At 47.6% G+C, this 13,085-nt stretch overlaps 1 protein-coding gene across 6 annotated transcripts in view; it reads left to right on the top strand.

Moving 5' to 3' along the window:
- The window catches only part of ELFN1 (extracellular leucine rich repeat and fibronectin type III domain containing 1), a 363,238-nt gene extending 350,460 nt beyond the window's left edge, over positions 1–12,778 (top strand). For all 6 annotated transcript variants that reach the window (XM_072120369.1, XM_072120367.1, XM_072120370.1 and 3 more), the window contains one exon: positions 9,684–12,778. In XM_072120369.1, the coding sequence (XP_071976470.1) occupies positions 10,091–12,514 (2,424 nt within the window). In that variant the 5' untranslated portion in view covers positions 9,684–10,090 and the 3' untranslated portion in view covers positions 12,515–12,778. The remainder of the gene's footprint in view (positions 1–9,683) is intronic.
- The last annotated feature ends 307 nt before the right edge of the window (positions 12,779–13,085 follow it).

The following is a 13,085-nucleotide window of genomic DNA, read 5'->3' as shown; positions in this document are numbered from 1 at the left end:
TCCAAAATTCACTTATTACCCACCATATACAGGAGCCTGGAAGCTGAGCCGTGATTGGTTGCTGCTCTGCCACATTAATATGAGCTCTGAGCTGTGATTGGTTACTATAGGCAATGAGTACCAAATGCTCACGTGTGAGGTAAGATGGATAGGGATACATAGATAGGAGGTAACTAGAGATGAGCGAACATGCTCGTCCGAGCTTGATGCTCGTTCGAGCATTAGCGTACTCGAAACTGCTCGTTGCTCGGACGAATACTTCGCCCGCTCGAGAAAATGGCAGCTCCCGCCGTTTTGCTTTTTGGCGGCCAGAAACAGAGCCAATCACAAGCCAGGAGACTCTGCACTCCACCCAGCATGACGTGGTACCCTTACACGTCGATAGCAGTGGTTGGCTGGCCAGATCAGGTGACCCTGGGATAGACTAGCCGCTGCCCGCGCTGCTCGGATCATTCTGTGTCTGGATGCCGCTAGGGAGAGAGCTGCTGCTGGTCAGGGAAAGCGTTAGGCTGTTCTATTAGAATAGTGTTAGGCAGGAGTGATTCTCCAAGAACCCAACAGCCCTTCTTAGGGCTACAATAACATTCTACTTTTTTTTTTTTTTATTTGCATCTAGTACCATTTTGTGAGGAATTAGCAGGGGGACTTGCTACCGTTGTGTTTAGCTCTTAGTGGCACACATATCCACCTCAAACACCAAAGTGGGAAAATTTAGTAGGGGTTGGATTTCAATTAGGCACAGTCTGCCATTTTTCCTTTTTTATTTTACGTTTATTTTGTTTAATAACTCAGTGTCATCTCATCTGGCATAGTAGTGTGCTTTCATACTTGGCTAGAAAATAGCCATAGGAGAATCCAAACGGCTTACTTACGCCTACAGTAGCGTTATATATTTGATTTCTGGTTGATCTGCTGGTGGCTGTACTTGCTGCAGTGCATCTACTAGCCAATTGTGAGCAATTTGTAGTGAGACTTGCGACCGCTGTGTTTTGCGCTTAGTGACGCACATATCCATTGCAAAGACCGAAGTGGGAAAATTTAGTAGGGGTTGGATTTCAATTAGGCACAGTCTGCCATTTGTCCTTTTTTATTTTACGTTTATTTTGTTTAATAACTCAGTGTCATCTCATCTGGCATAGTAGTGTGCTTTCATACTTGGCTAGAAAATAGCCATAGCAATAGGATAGCATCGTTTGGTTTTAAAAACTCAAAAACACAAAAAAAAAAAAAAAACACAAAAAAAAGTTTAAAAAAAATTAAAGCTATAACTCTCATTTTAAAAATGTTTAACCCGAGGGCTAGGGGTAGAGGACGAGGGCGGGGACGTGGGCGTCCAACTACTGCAGGGGTCAGAGGCCGTGGTCCTGGCCGGGGTGAGACACCACCTGCTTATGAGGGAGCAGGGGAACGCCGCAGAGCTACACTCCCTAGGTTCATGTCTGAAGTTACTGGGACTCGTGGTAGAGCACTGTTGAGGCCAGAACAGTGCGAACAGGTGATGTCGTGGATTGCTGACAATGCTTCGAGCAATTTGTCCACCAGTCAGTCTTCCACGCAGTCCACCCATGTCACCGAAATCGCCACTCCTCCAGCTCCTGCACCTCAGCCTCCTCCCCCCCAGTCTGCCCCCTCCCAGGAAAATTTGGCATTTGAACCGGCATACTCTGAGGAACTGTTTTCTGGACCCTTCCCACAGTCACAAACCACTTGTCCGGTTGCTGCTGAGCAATTTTCCGATGCCCAGGTTTTCCACCAGTCACAGTCTGTGGGTGATGATGACCTTCTTGACGTAGTGGAAGTGTGTAAAGAGGTGTCCGACGATGAGGAGACACGGTTGTCAGACAGTGGGGAAGTTGTTGTCAGGGCAGGAAGTCCGAGGGGGGAGCAGACTGAGGGATCGGAGGATGATGAGGTGACAGACCCAAGCTGGGTTGAGAGGCCGGGTGAACACAGTGCTTCTGAGACGGAGGAGAGTCCTCGACCAGAACAGGTTGGAAGAGGCAGTGGTGGGGCCAGACGGAGAGGCAGGGCCAGAGCTGGTGCATCAGCGCCAAATGTGTCAACTAGTGAAGCTCCCGTGGCGAGGGCTCTTGCGGCGAGGGCTAGATCTTCAGAAGTCTGGAGGTTCTTTAAGGAAACACCGGATGACCGACGGACTGTGGTGTGCAACATTTGCCAAACCAGGCTCAGCAGGGGTTCCACCACTACTAGCTTAACTACCACCAGTATGCGCAGGCATATGAATGCTAAACACCCCACTCAGTGGCAACAAGCCCGTTCACCTCCGGCCGTGCACACCACTGCTCCTTCCCCTGTGTCAGCTGATAGTCAGCCCCCTGCCCAGGACCCTGCCACAAAAACCCCATCGTCGCCTCCACGATCCTCCACAGCATCCACCAGCGTTCAGCTCTCCATACCCCAGACGCTGGAGCGGAAACGCAAATATAGTGCAACCCACCCGCACGCCCAAGCCCTTAATGTGCACATCTCCAGATTGCTTAGCCTGGAGATGCTGCCCTATAGGCTAGTAGAGACCGAGGCCTTTCGCAACCTCATGGCGGCGGCCGCCCCTCGGTATTCGGTCCCCAGCCGCCACTACTTTTCCCGATGTGCCGTCCCAGCCCTGCACCAGCACGTGTCAGACAACATCATCCGTGCCCTGACCAACGCCGTTTCTGACAAGGTCCACCTGACCATGGACACGTGGACGAGTGCTGCCGGGCAGGGCCACTATATATCGCTGACGGCACATTGGGTTAACTTGGTGGAGGCTGGGAGCGAGTCTGACCCTGCGGCTGGTCATATACTGCCGACGCCGAGGATTGCGGGGCCTACCTCGGTCCAGGTGTTTCAGGCCTACTATGCCTCCTCCTCCTCCCACCCCTCCTCCACCTCCTCCTCCGAACTACCATCCGTGGGCACGGCGCCATCAGTCGGTAGCTCTAGGCACAGCAGCAGTGCCGTCGCTAAGCGACAGCAGGCGGTGCTCAAACTGCTGAGCCTAGGCGATAAAAGGCACACCGCCCAAGAGCTATTACAGGGCATCACGGCGCAGACTGATCTGTGGCTGGCACCGCTGAACCTGAAGCCAGGCATGGTTGTGTGTGACAACGGCCGTAACCTGGTGGCGGCTCTGCAACTCGGCAGACTGACACATGTGCCATGCCTGGCCCATGTGTTAAATCTGATAGTTCAGCGTTTCCTCAAGACATACCCCAATCTGTCAGATTTGCTCACGAAGGTGCGCCGCATCTGTGCGCATTTCAGGAAGTCCAGCACAGATGCTGCCACTCTCAGGGCAGCGCAGCGCCGCATCCAACTGCCCGCTCGCCGACTGTTGTGCGACGTGCCCACGAGGTGGAATTCAACACTGACCATGTTATCCAGAGTTTACCAGCAGCGCCGAGCGATTGTAGACTGCCAGATGTCAACTTCCACCAGAACTGGTAGTCAGGTCAGTCAGCTTCCTCAAGTCTACAATGAGGAGTGGACGTGGATGTCTGATATCTGTCAGGTGCTGAGTAACTTTGAGGAGTCAACACAGATGGTCAGTGGCGATGCCGCCATCATCAGCCTCACCATCCCGCTGCTTGGCCTGTTGAAAAACTCTCTGATCAGCATGAAGTCGGAAGCTTTGCGCTCGTCACAAGAGACGGGGGAAGAAGATTCCCTTGTTGATAGCCAAAGCACCCTCAGGTCTGTTTCTCAGCGCATATCGGAGGAGGTGGAGGAGGATGAGGAGGAAGAGGAGGAGAATGTTGGCGAGACACAAGAGGGGACCATTGTTGAGTCCTTCACTGTTCAGCGTGTATGGGCAGAAGAAGAGGAGTTGGAGGAGTTGGAGGAGGAGGAAATGGACAGTCAGGCCAGTGAGGGGAGTGAATTCTTACGCGTTGGTACTCTGGCGCATATGGCAGATTTCATGCTAGGCTGCCTATCCCGTGACCCTCGCGTTCAAAGAATTTATTCCAGCACCGATTACTGGGTGTTCACTCACCTGGACCCACGGTACAAGCAAAATCTTTCCACTCTCATCCCTGCAGAGGAAAGGAGTGTGAGAATGCATGAATACCAGCAGGCCTTGGTGCACAAGCTGAAACAGTATTTCCCTTCTGACAGCGCTAGCGGCAGAGTGCGTAGTTCTGCGGGACAAGTAGCGAGGGAGAGTAGGCGAGCAGGCAGCTTGTCCAGCACTGGCAAGGGTACGCTTTACAAGGCTTTTGCCAGCTTTATGTCACCCCAGCAAGACACTGTCACCTGTCCCCAGTCTCGGCAGAGTAGGGCTGATCTTTACAGAAAGATGGTGAGGGAGTACGTAGCTGACCATACCATCGTCCTAAATGATCACACAGCTCCCTACAACTACTGGGTTTCAAAGCTGGACATGTGGCACGAACTGGCGCTGTACGCCTTGGAGGTTCTTGCCTGCCCTGCCGCTAGCGTCTTGTCCGAGCGGGTTTTCAGTGCAGCTGGTGGCATCATCACCGATAAGCGTACACGCCTGTCGACTGACAGCGCTGACAGGCTGACGCTTATTAAGATGAATAAAGCCTGGATTTCTCATAATTTCCAATCTCCACCAGGTGAAGGAAGCTCAACCTGAATAATTGATCCACTCCTCCTCCTCCTCATTTTCCTCCTTCTCCTCCTCTTTGTACAGTAAAGCAGAGGAAACTGGCTATTTTTTGACAGGGCCCACTGGCTCTAGCTATAGTACTTTATGCATTTAATTTTTCTGGAGGGCCACCTACCCGGTCCTCTGTTTTAAACAATTTTTGGGAGTGCCACATACAGGCACTCAATCTATTCAAATTTTCTGGAGGGCCACCTACCCGGTCCTCTGTTTTAAACAATTTTTGGGAGTGCCACATACAGGCACTCAATCTATTCCATTTTTCTGGAGGGCCACCTACCTGCTCCTCTGGTTTGAACATTTTTTTGGACTGCCACATACAGGCACTCAATCTATTCCATTTTACTGGAGGGCCACCTACCTGCTCCTCTGGTTTGAAAAATTTTTGGGACTGCCACATACAGGCACTATCCAAATTAAATTGTCTCCATAGCAGCCTCCACACGTTGTCTCCATTGCTACCTCCAAAAGTCGTCCATATAGCTGCCTCCATACATCGTCCCTTTATCAAACGAGGTGTGTCAGGCAGAAATTTGGGTTGTTTTCATGGATTCCACATCAAAGTTGTTAACTTTGTCGCCACCCTGCTGTGTTATCCACAAAATATACTGGCAAACTTTTATCATTTACCAATATTATTTCAGCGCTTCTTGCGCATCTGTTTACATTCCCCTCACCCGCCATATCCCAAACTTATAAGAACGCTACTACACTTAACTTGGTGCAGGCTGGGACCGAGTCTGACCCTGGAGCTGGTCATATACTGCCGACGCAGAGAATTGCGGGGCCTACCTCGGTCCAGGTCTCAAAGGCCTACTATACCTCCTCCCAACCCTCCTCCACCTCCTCCTCCTCCGAATTACCATCCATGGGCATGGCGCCATCAGTCGGTAGCTCTAGGCACAGCAGCAGTGCCGTCGCTAAGCGACAGCAGGCGGTGCTCAAACTGCTGAGCCTAGGCGATAAAAGGCACACCGCCCAAGAGCTATTACAGGGCATTCCACATCAAACTTGTTAACTTTGTCGCCACCCTGCTGTGTAATCCACAAAATATACTTGCAAACTTTTATCATTTACCGATATTATTTCAGCGCTTCTTGCGCATCTGTTTACATTCCCCTCACCCGGCATATCCTAAACTTATAAGAACGCTACTACACTTGATCTTATACAAAAGGTTCTTAGAAGTGCTGTTTGGGGAGTAGCCTAGAGACAGGGGCTTGGATTGGCGAAAGCTCGCCTGGCAGCGGAGCGCCAGCTCCATGCCAAGATCCAACTAACATAGTTTTAACTGCAGCACCTTTAATCTACTACTAGTTCACTGCCTCCATACATGGTCCCCTTATCAAACGAGCTGTGTCAGGCAGAATTTTGGGTTGTTTTCATGGCTTCCATGTTAACTTTGTCGCCACCCTGCTGTGTAATCCACAAAATATACTGGCAAACTTTTGTCATGTACCGATATTATTTGAGCGCTTCTTGCTCACCTCCTTTGGTTCCTCTCTGCCACCCATTGGTTTGAAGCCTGAGTCCATTTAGGGTATGTCACCATGCCACTCTCTAGCCTGCTGCCGCTGCCTCTGCATGCCGTCCCCTATAGTGTCAGGGTCAATTATTGCATGTTTTAGATGCTATCTAGTTTCATTCTGTCACTCTGTCATGGCCATGCTGTTGCCCATAATTTTGGCATAATGGTGCGATTATGCAGCCTCAGAGGCATCCATGCATGCTGCCCCTGCTGTTTCCTGTCCATTTCCGTGGTGTTTCCATCCTTTTCTGAGGTTCCCAGGTGTTTGGCCAAGCTTCCCTGTGCAGAGCCTTGGTCCCCTTCAAAAATGCTCGAGTCTCCCATTGACTTCAATGGGGTTCGTTATTCGAGACGAGCACTCGAGCATCGGGAAAAGTTCGTCTCGAATAACGAGTACCCGAGCATTTTAGTGCTCGCTCATCTCTAGAGGTAACTGCTCCAGTTACCTATGAAAACAAATCAGAGCTCAGCTGTAATTTTATAAACAGCTGTGGGAAAATGAAACTTGAGCTCTGATTGGTTGCCATGGGCAAGTAGAGCAGTTCTGCTTTCAGACACTTCTTATAAATCTCCCCATAGACAAAGAGTCAGTCACTGGAATTAGGCTGCCAGAGACAGACAGTCACTGGAATTATAGTGCAGAAACAGTCGCTGGAATTGTAGTGTCATAGACAGACCGTCGCTGGAATGAGAGTGTCATAGACAGACCATCGCTGGAATGAGAGTGTCAGAGACAGACAGTCTCTGGAATGAGAGTGTCAGAGACAGTCACTGGAATGAGAGTGTCAGAGGCAGACAGTCCCTGGAATAAGAGTGTCAGAGACAAACAGTCCCTGGAATGAGAGTGTCAGAGGCAGACAGTCGTTGGAATGAGAGTGTCAGAGACGGTCGTTGGAATGACATTGTCAGAGAAAGTCAATGGAATGAGAGTGTCAGAGACAGTCCTTGGAATGAGAGTGTCAGAGACAGTCCTTGGAATGAGAGTGTCAGAGACAGTCCTTGGAATGAGAGTGTCAGAGACAGTCCTTGGAATGAGAGTGTCAGAGACAGTCCTTGGAATGAGAGTGTCAGAGACAGTCCTTGGAATGAGAGTGTCAGAGACAGTCCTTGGAATGAGAGTGTCAGAGACAGTCCTTGGAATGAGAGTGTCAGAGACAGTCCTTGGAATGAGAGTGTCAGAGACAGTCCTTGGAATGAGAGTGTCAGAGACAGTCACCGGAATGAGAGTGTCAGAGACAATCACCAGAATGAGAGTGTCAGAGACAGTCCTTGGAATGAGAGTGTCAGAGACAGTCCTTGGAACGAGAGTGTCAGACAGACAGTCACCGGAATGAGAGTGATAGAAAGTCAGTGAAGCAGACGACGTGGGCAAGAAACCCGAGTCTCGAGTCCCCAGACATGTCACAGCCTTGACTGTAAGATTAGCTTTCTCATGTCTCGTCTTTCTTCATGCCGCCATTTCATTCACACATTGGAGAGCAAATAACCGTCAAATTGCTTGTTCTAATGAGTCGAAATTAAACTCTGGTCCTGATAAAAACCTGTTTATTACACTACTTTCCATAGCGAGAAAAAGTCATTTTGGGTGAGAGGGAAAACCAGATATAACAGCATGAAGATGGAGGCGAGCAGGCTAACTCGATTGGGTGATGCCAGAGCTCAAACGCGTTTAGGGGACTCGGAGGTCGTAGCCAAGGTCACCCCGCTCACTATTCATTAACTACACACGGTATAATGAAATTTTATTCTAATTTGCCAGGTGCTAGACTGCCCACAGGAGATTGGATCAGCTAATATTTTAGATAAAACTGCAATAATTTAGCTGTGAACCAGATTTAATGGGCTGTAAGGTGGTACAGAATTTATAGGCAAAATTGCTTAAAGGGGCGAAAAAAGTAAAATAAAATACTGCATGACATATCTCATGTGATTCCTCTTTGGCTAATGTGAATTAATTCATATCTATCGAATGGGTGGACATAAATACATACAAAAACCCACTTGCACAGGGGCACAGTACATAATATAGATTTTGTATGTGGGGACAGGTTCTCTTTTAAAAAAATTATGGATTTTTCAGGATCAGAAAAAAAAGTATTGCAGCTTAAAAGAGTTGCAATACTAGATACAGCCAGTGGGTAAGGGTGGCGCTATTGTGACCAAAAAAAATTATAACTAACCAGAAGTAGAATAGTTGGAGTCTGTCATACTGCGGAGCAACCAGTATGATACGGCCTTGATGATCCAGCAAACACCACATCCACAGCTCCATTTATTTACAGTGGTTTTTGCTGGTATTGCATTTACATGAATATTATTAAGGTTTAGTATTAGGGAAGTCCACTGCAAAATACTCAAAGTTGTGTCTGGTAAACAATGAGAGGGCATAGAATTCATCACATTGTTGTGGCCTTTTCAAAAAGTAGGTGTAGAGGGTCCACTATCTCTATTGCTTATGGGATTTCATGTTCTGGGATCTGTGGCAAAGTTTTTTTTACCCATTCTTAAAGTGAACCTGTCACCAGGAATGTGAGTTTTAGCAAATTGCAATAGCCTATGCTATATACCGATTTTAAAAACGCCTTTGTCAGGATTCTGAATAATTTCTGTATGTTATAACACTTTATTTCACATTATTTGGATCGCTGCCAGAAAAGTATGGTAAGTCCTGGGGTACGTGCAGCTGCAGTCTGTGTTTTACTCCTTTACGCAACACTACTCCAGCTTCCTCTGGCCCTCCCCACTTCCTGTCATGTGCAGTGAGGGGAGGGAGGGGGATTGTGTGTAGTAGAGGAAGAATGCATGAGCAGACACAGGCACACACAGGCTGCAGCTGCCTCCTCAACCCTGGGACTCACCACACGCTGCTGGAAGGGAGCCATGTAATGTGAAATAAGCTTATATAAAGTACTAAAATGATTCATAAAGCTGACAAAGGCGTTTGTCAGTAGAGGCTATTGGAACTTGGCACCAGCTAAACATGACATCCCTGGGGATGAGTTTGCTTTAAATATCATATAAAGGAATTCTAAATTAACAAAAAGTTTCCTTGTTCTGAAAGAATGTCAATTAGGCTTCATGTACACGACCGTGTGCCAAACAGCAGCAAAAAGGGGAAAGTTTGCGGCTGTTTCGACCAGGTGGAGATGGCAAGCCTAAGAGCCAGGCAGCCACTGTGCGGTGAGACATGGGGGGATCAGCGCACCATGCATAATAGAAGTCAATGACCGTGTATAATAGAAGTCAATGGCAGCCGTGAGTGCATGAGGCCTAAGGTCAGAGAAGAAAACTGATAAATATGACAGTTCTTTGCCTAGAACAACGAGTTGTTTCAGTCGGCGTAGTGTTATACCAGATTTTCCCTTTGGGGGACTGCAGGGGCATTGACAGTTCTGTTTCTCCCCAAAGCCAATCACAGGTGGTCCCAGTAGGGTGCCTATGATCAGAAGATACTTTAACAAAAATATATTCCACGAAGATCTGAAATGTTGTGATGTTAACATATTTCTTTTTGATTTCTAGAATGTGTGACTTCTACTAAAGATCAACTCCTCAGAAGACGCCTGACGAGACGTTGGTGAAATGTGATGCCGGATCAGGATGGGACTGAACTACTTTCAATATATCTGTTCCCTTCAGAGACCAGCGTGACCAGCGAATGTGTCTTTCTCTTCAATGACTCCAGATTTGGCGCTCAACATGCACAAGGAATTTTCTTCCAACGCTCTTGCCGAATAGACAGTGCAGCTACTTGTCGATGGTCTTCCCCCGGCAAAGACTTGGGATCCGTACTCAATGTTCACAGCACTTTATGCGGTACTGATGAGGAGAAAAGTGAAAAAAGGAGGCTTGTCCTTCACCTTCTAAGTCACCGTATTGTCAGATACTAGAGTGTACCGAGGAGTCTCCACGCTGGGGCAACGTTCACCATGGCTGGGCACAGAGGATTTGTAATGCCAGCTCTCTGTTTATGGATGTTTGTTCTGTTTGCACTTTTATACACAGGCAAGGTACAAGCAGACTGCTGGCTCATCGAAGGTGACAAGGGTTTTGTCTGGCTCGCCATCTGCAGTCAGAACCAGCCACCGTATGAGTCAATACCACAGCACATTAATAGCACCATAGTGGACCTGAGACTCAATGAGAATAAAATAAAGAGCGTTCACTACTCTTCACTTAGCCGATTCGGCAACTTAACGTACCTCAACCTCACTAAGAATGAGGTGTCCTACATAGAAGATGGAGCTTTTGCCGGTCAGTTCAATTTGCAGGTGCTCCAGCTTGGTTACAATAGGTTACGAAATCTGACGGAGGGAATTCTTAGGGGACTGGGAAAGTTGGAGTATCTCTACCTCCAAGCAAACCTAATTGAAACTGTGACTCCTAATGCCTTTTGGGAGTGCCCAAACATTATGAACATTGACTTGTCTATGAACAGGATCCAGAGGCTGGACAGTACTACTTTTGTAGGCCTCAGTAAGCTGAGTGTTTGTGAATTGTACAGTAATCCTTTCTATTGCTCATGTGAGCTACTGGGCTTCCTAAAGTGGTTGGATATATTCACCAACATGACTCGTACTTTTGACCGCATGCAGTGCGATTCTCCACCTGACTACACAGGTTACTTCTTATTGGGTCAAGGTCGATCCAGTTATCGTAATGCCCTTGGCATGTTGTCCTCTCTCTGCACAGATGGCTCTTATACAATGATGCCACATTTGATGTCTCCGAGGTACCAAGTCACCACTGGCCCTCCCGAAAGCCCATGTTCTGAAGAAGACTGTTTTTCCGGAGATGGGACTACACCCCTCATTAATGTCTACACTCCTCCTGCCAATTCCAAAGTCAGCCTCAGCGTCAACCTAAATACAGAAACTCACGCAGATGCCGTTCTAGTAGCCGAAATACCATACCCCTACAGCAAGATGTACATTTTGGTTCAGTACAATAATAGCTTCTTTACTGACATTCGGAACCTGAAGTCAGAGAAAGAATCCATAAAGTTGGATGGGCTGAAACCCAACACAAATTACACTTACTGTGTCGCCTCTATTCGAAATTCTCTCAGGTTCAACCACACCTGCATAGCCTTTTACACTCGCAGCCATACCAAACAAGAACATGTGCCTACCCCATCCACCGCCACTCACTATATTATGACTATTCTCGGCTGCCTGTTTGGTATGGTTATAATCCTGGGTATTGTATACTACTGCCTGCGCAAAAAGCGCCAAAAAGAGGAAAAGCACAAAAAGGCAGGCGGTAGTATGAAAAAAACAATTATTGAACTTAAATATGGACCTGAAATGGAGACACCTAGTATAAGTCAGCTATCTCAAGGGCAGATGTTAGGTCCAGAGTCAATGTCCCGCATCCCCTATTTGCCCTCAGTGGGGGAAGTAGAACAATACAAACTGATAGAAACTAGTGAAACACCTAAAACCACCAAGGGGAATTACATGGAAGTGCGAACTGGTGAACAACCTGAGAGAAGAGACTGTGAACTGTCCATGCCACCAGATACTCAGAGTTCGGTGGCTGAGATATCCACCATTGCTAAGGAGGTAGACAAAGTCAACCAGATCATAAATAATTGTATAGATGCCTTGAAGTCAGAAACAACTTCATTCCAAGGTGTAAAGTCAGGAGCTGTCTCTACAGCAGAGCCACAGTTGGTCTTGATATCAGAACAGATTCCCAGTAAACATGGCTTTCTTTCCCCAGTATATAAGGAAAGCTACACTCATCCCTTACAGAGGCATCATAGCATGGAAGCCCCTCCAAAACGCTCTAGCACATCTTCAAGTGGGTCTATCCGAAGCCCAAGGTCATTTCGTTCCGAAGGGTCTGCACATAAGTCCGAAACAAAATATATCGAAAAGACGTCTCCGACCGCTGATACCATCCTCACTGTGACCCCAGCAGCTGCCATCTTAAGAGCAGAAGCTGAAAAGATTCGCCAGTATACAGAGCACCGGCACTCCTACCCAGGCTCACATCAAGGTGAGCAGCAACAACAGCAGCAACAGCAACCAATGCCCCAGCACGAAAACCTCGGAGTCCGTAAAACCTCCATACTGGAGCCTTTAACTCGGCCACGTCCAAGGGAACTGGCCTATTCCCAACTTTCACCCCACTACCACAATTTGAGCTACACCTCCAGTCCAGAATACACGTGCAAACCCTCCCACAGCATCTGGGAACGTTTCAAACTGCACCGCAAGCGCCACAAAGAGGAAGAATACATGGCAGCCGGCCACGCCCTGCGCAAAAAGGTCCAGTTTGCCAAAGATGAGGATCTCCATGACATCCTAGACTACTGGAAGGGCGTCTCCGCCCAGCACAAGTCCTGAGTCTTCACCTCTTCCCTTTGCCTCCAGCTACTCGTGACTTAACTCTTTCTTTCGTAACCTTTGCCCTGTCCTAGGAATAGGGCCGAACAGAGCCTTGTGGCTACACAGACTCTGTAGGTCTCTTTAGCGGTAAAGAGGTTACAGGACCAAACTCAACCTAGCAGCAGCTACTTTTTATTCAAAAACTGTCTTTACGAATGGGGGAAAAACCTGAAAAAAAAAAACACACAAAACTATTGTATCTATTATAGAAAAAAAAAACAATACAGTTGCTTAAAAACCTAAATAACAAATCAACTCCTAAAAACATGAGCATATGCACCAAATCCGAAAAAAAAAAGAGAAAACTATACGCTAAAACTGTGAAGAGGATATTACTTTTTCTTTTTTTTTAACAAAAGAAGTGAAAAAAAAAATCAAGATAAAAAAAAATTTAAGAGACGTGTGAGATAGTCGGAGTGGTCGGGACTCTGTACGCATTATCGCATGTTATCTCATATTCTGACTTGCGTGGTTTGACTCGTGTGAAATTTTGTTCTATCCCTTCATCACTGCAGGACAAAAAAACGAA

This window comes from Engystomops pustulosus, chromosome 8, assembly GCF_040894005.1.
Source record: "Engystomops pustulosus chromosome 8, aEngPut4.maternal, whole genome shotgun sequence".
In the NCBI taxonomy this organism is placed as follows: Eukaryota; Metazoa; Chordata; class Amphibia; order Anura; family Leptodactylidae; genus Engystomops; species Engystomops pustulosus.
This window is presented reverse-complemented; position numbering and strand designations above follow the sequence as displayed.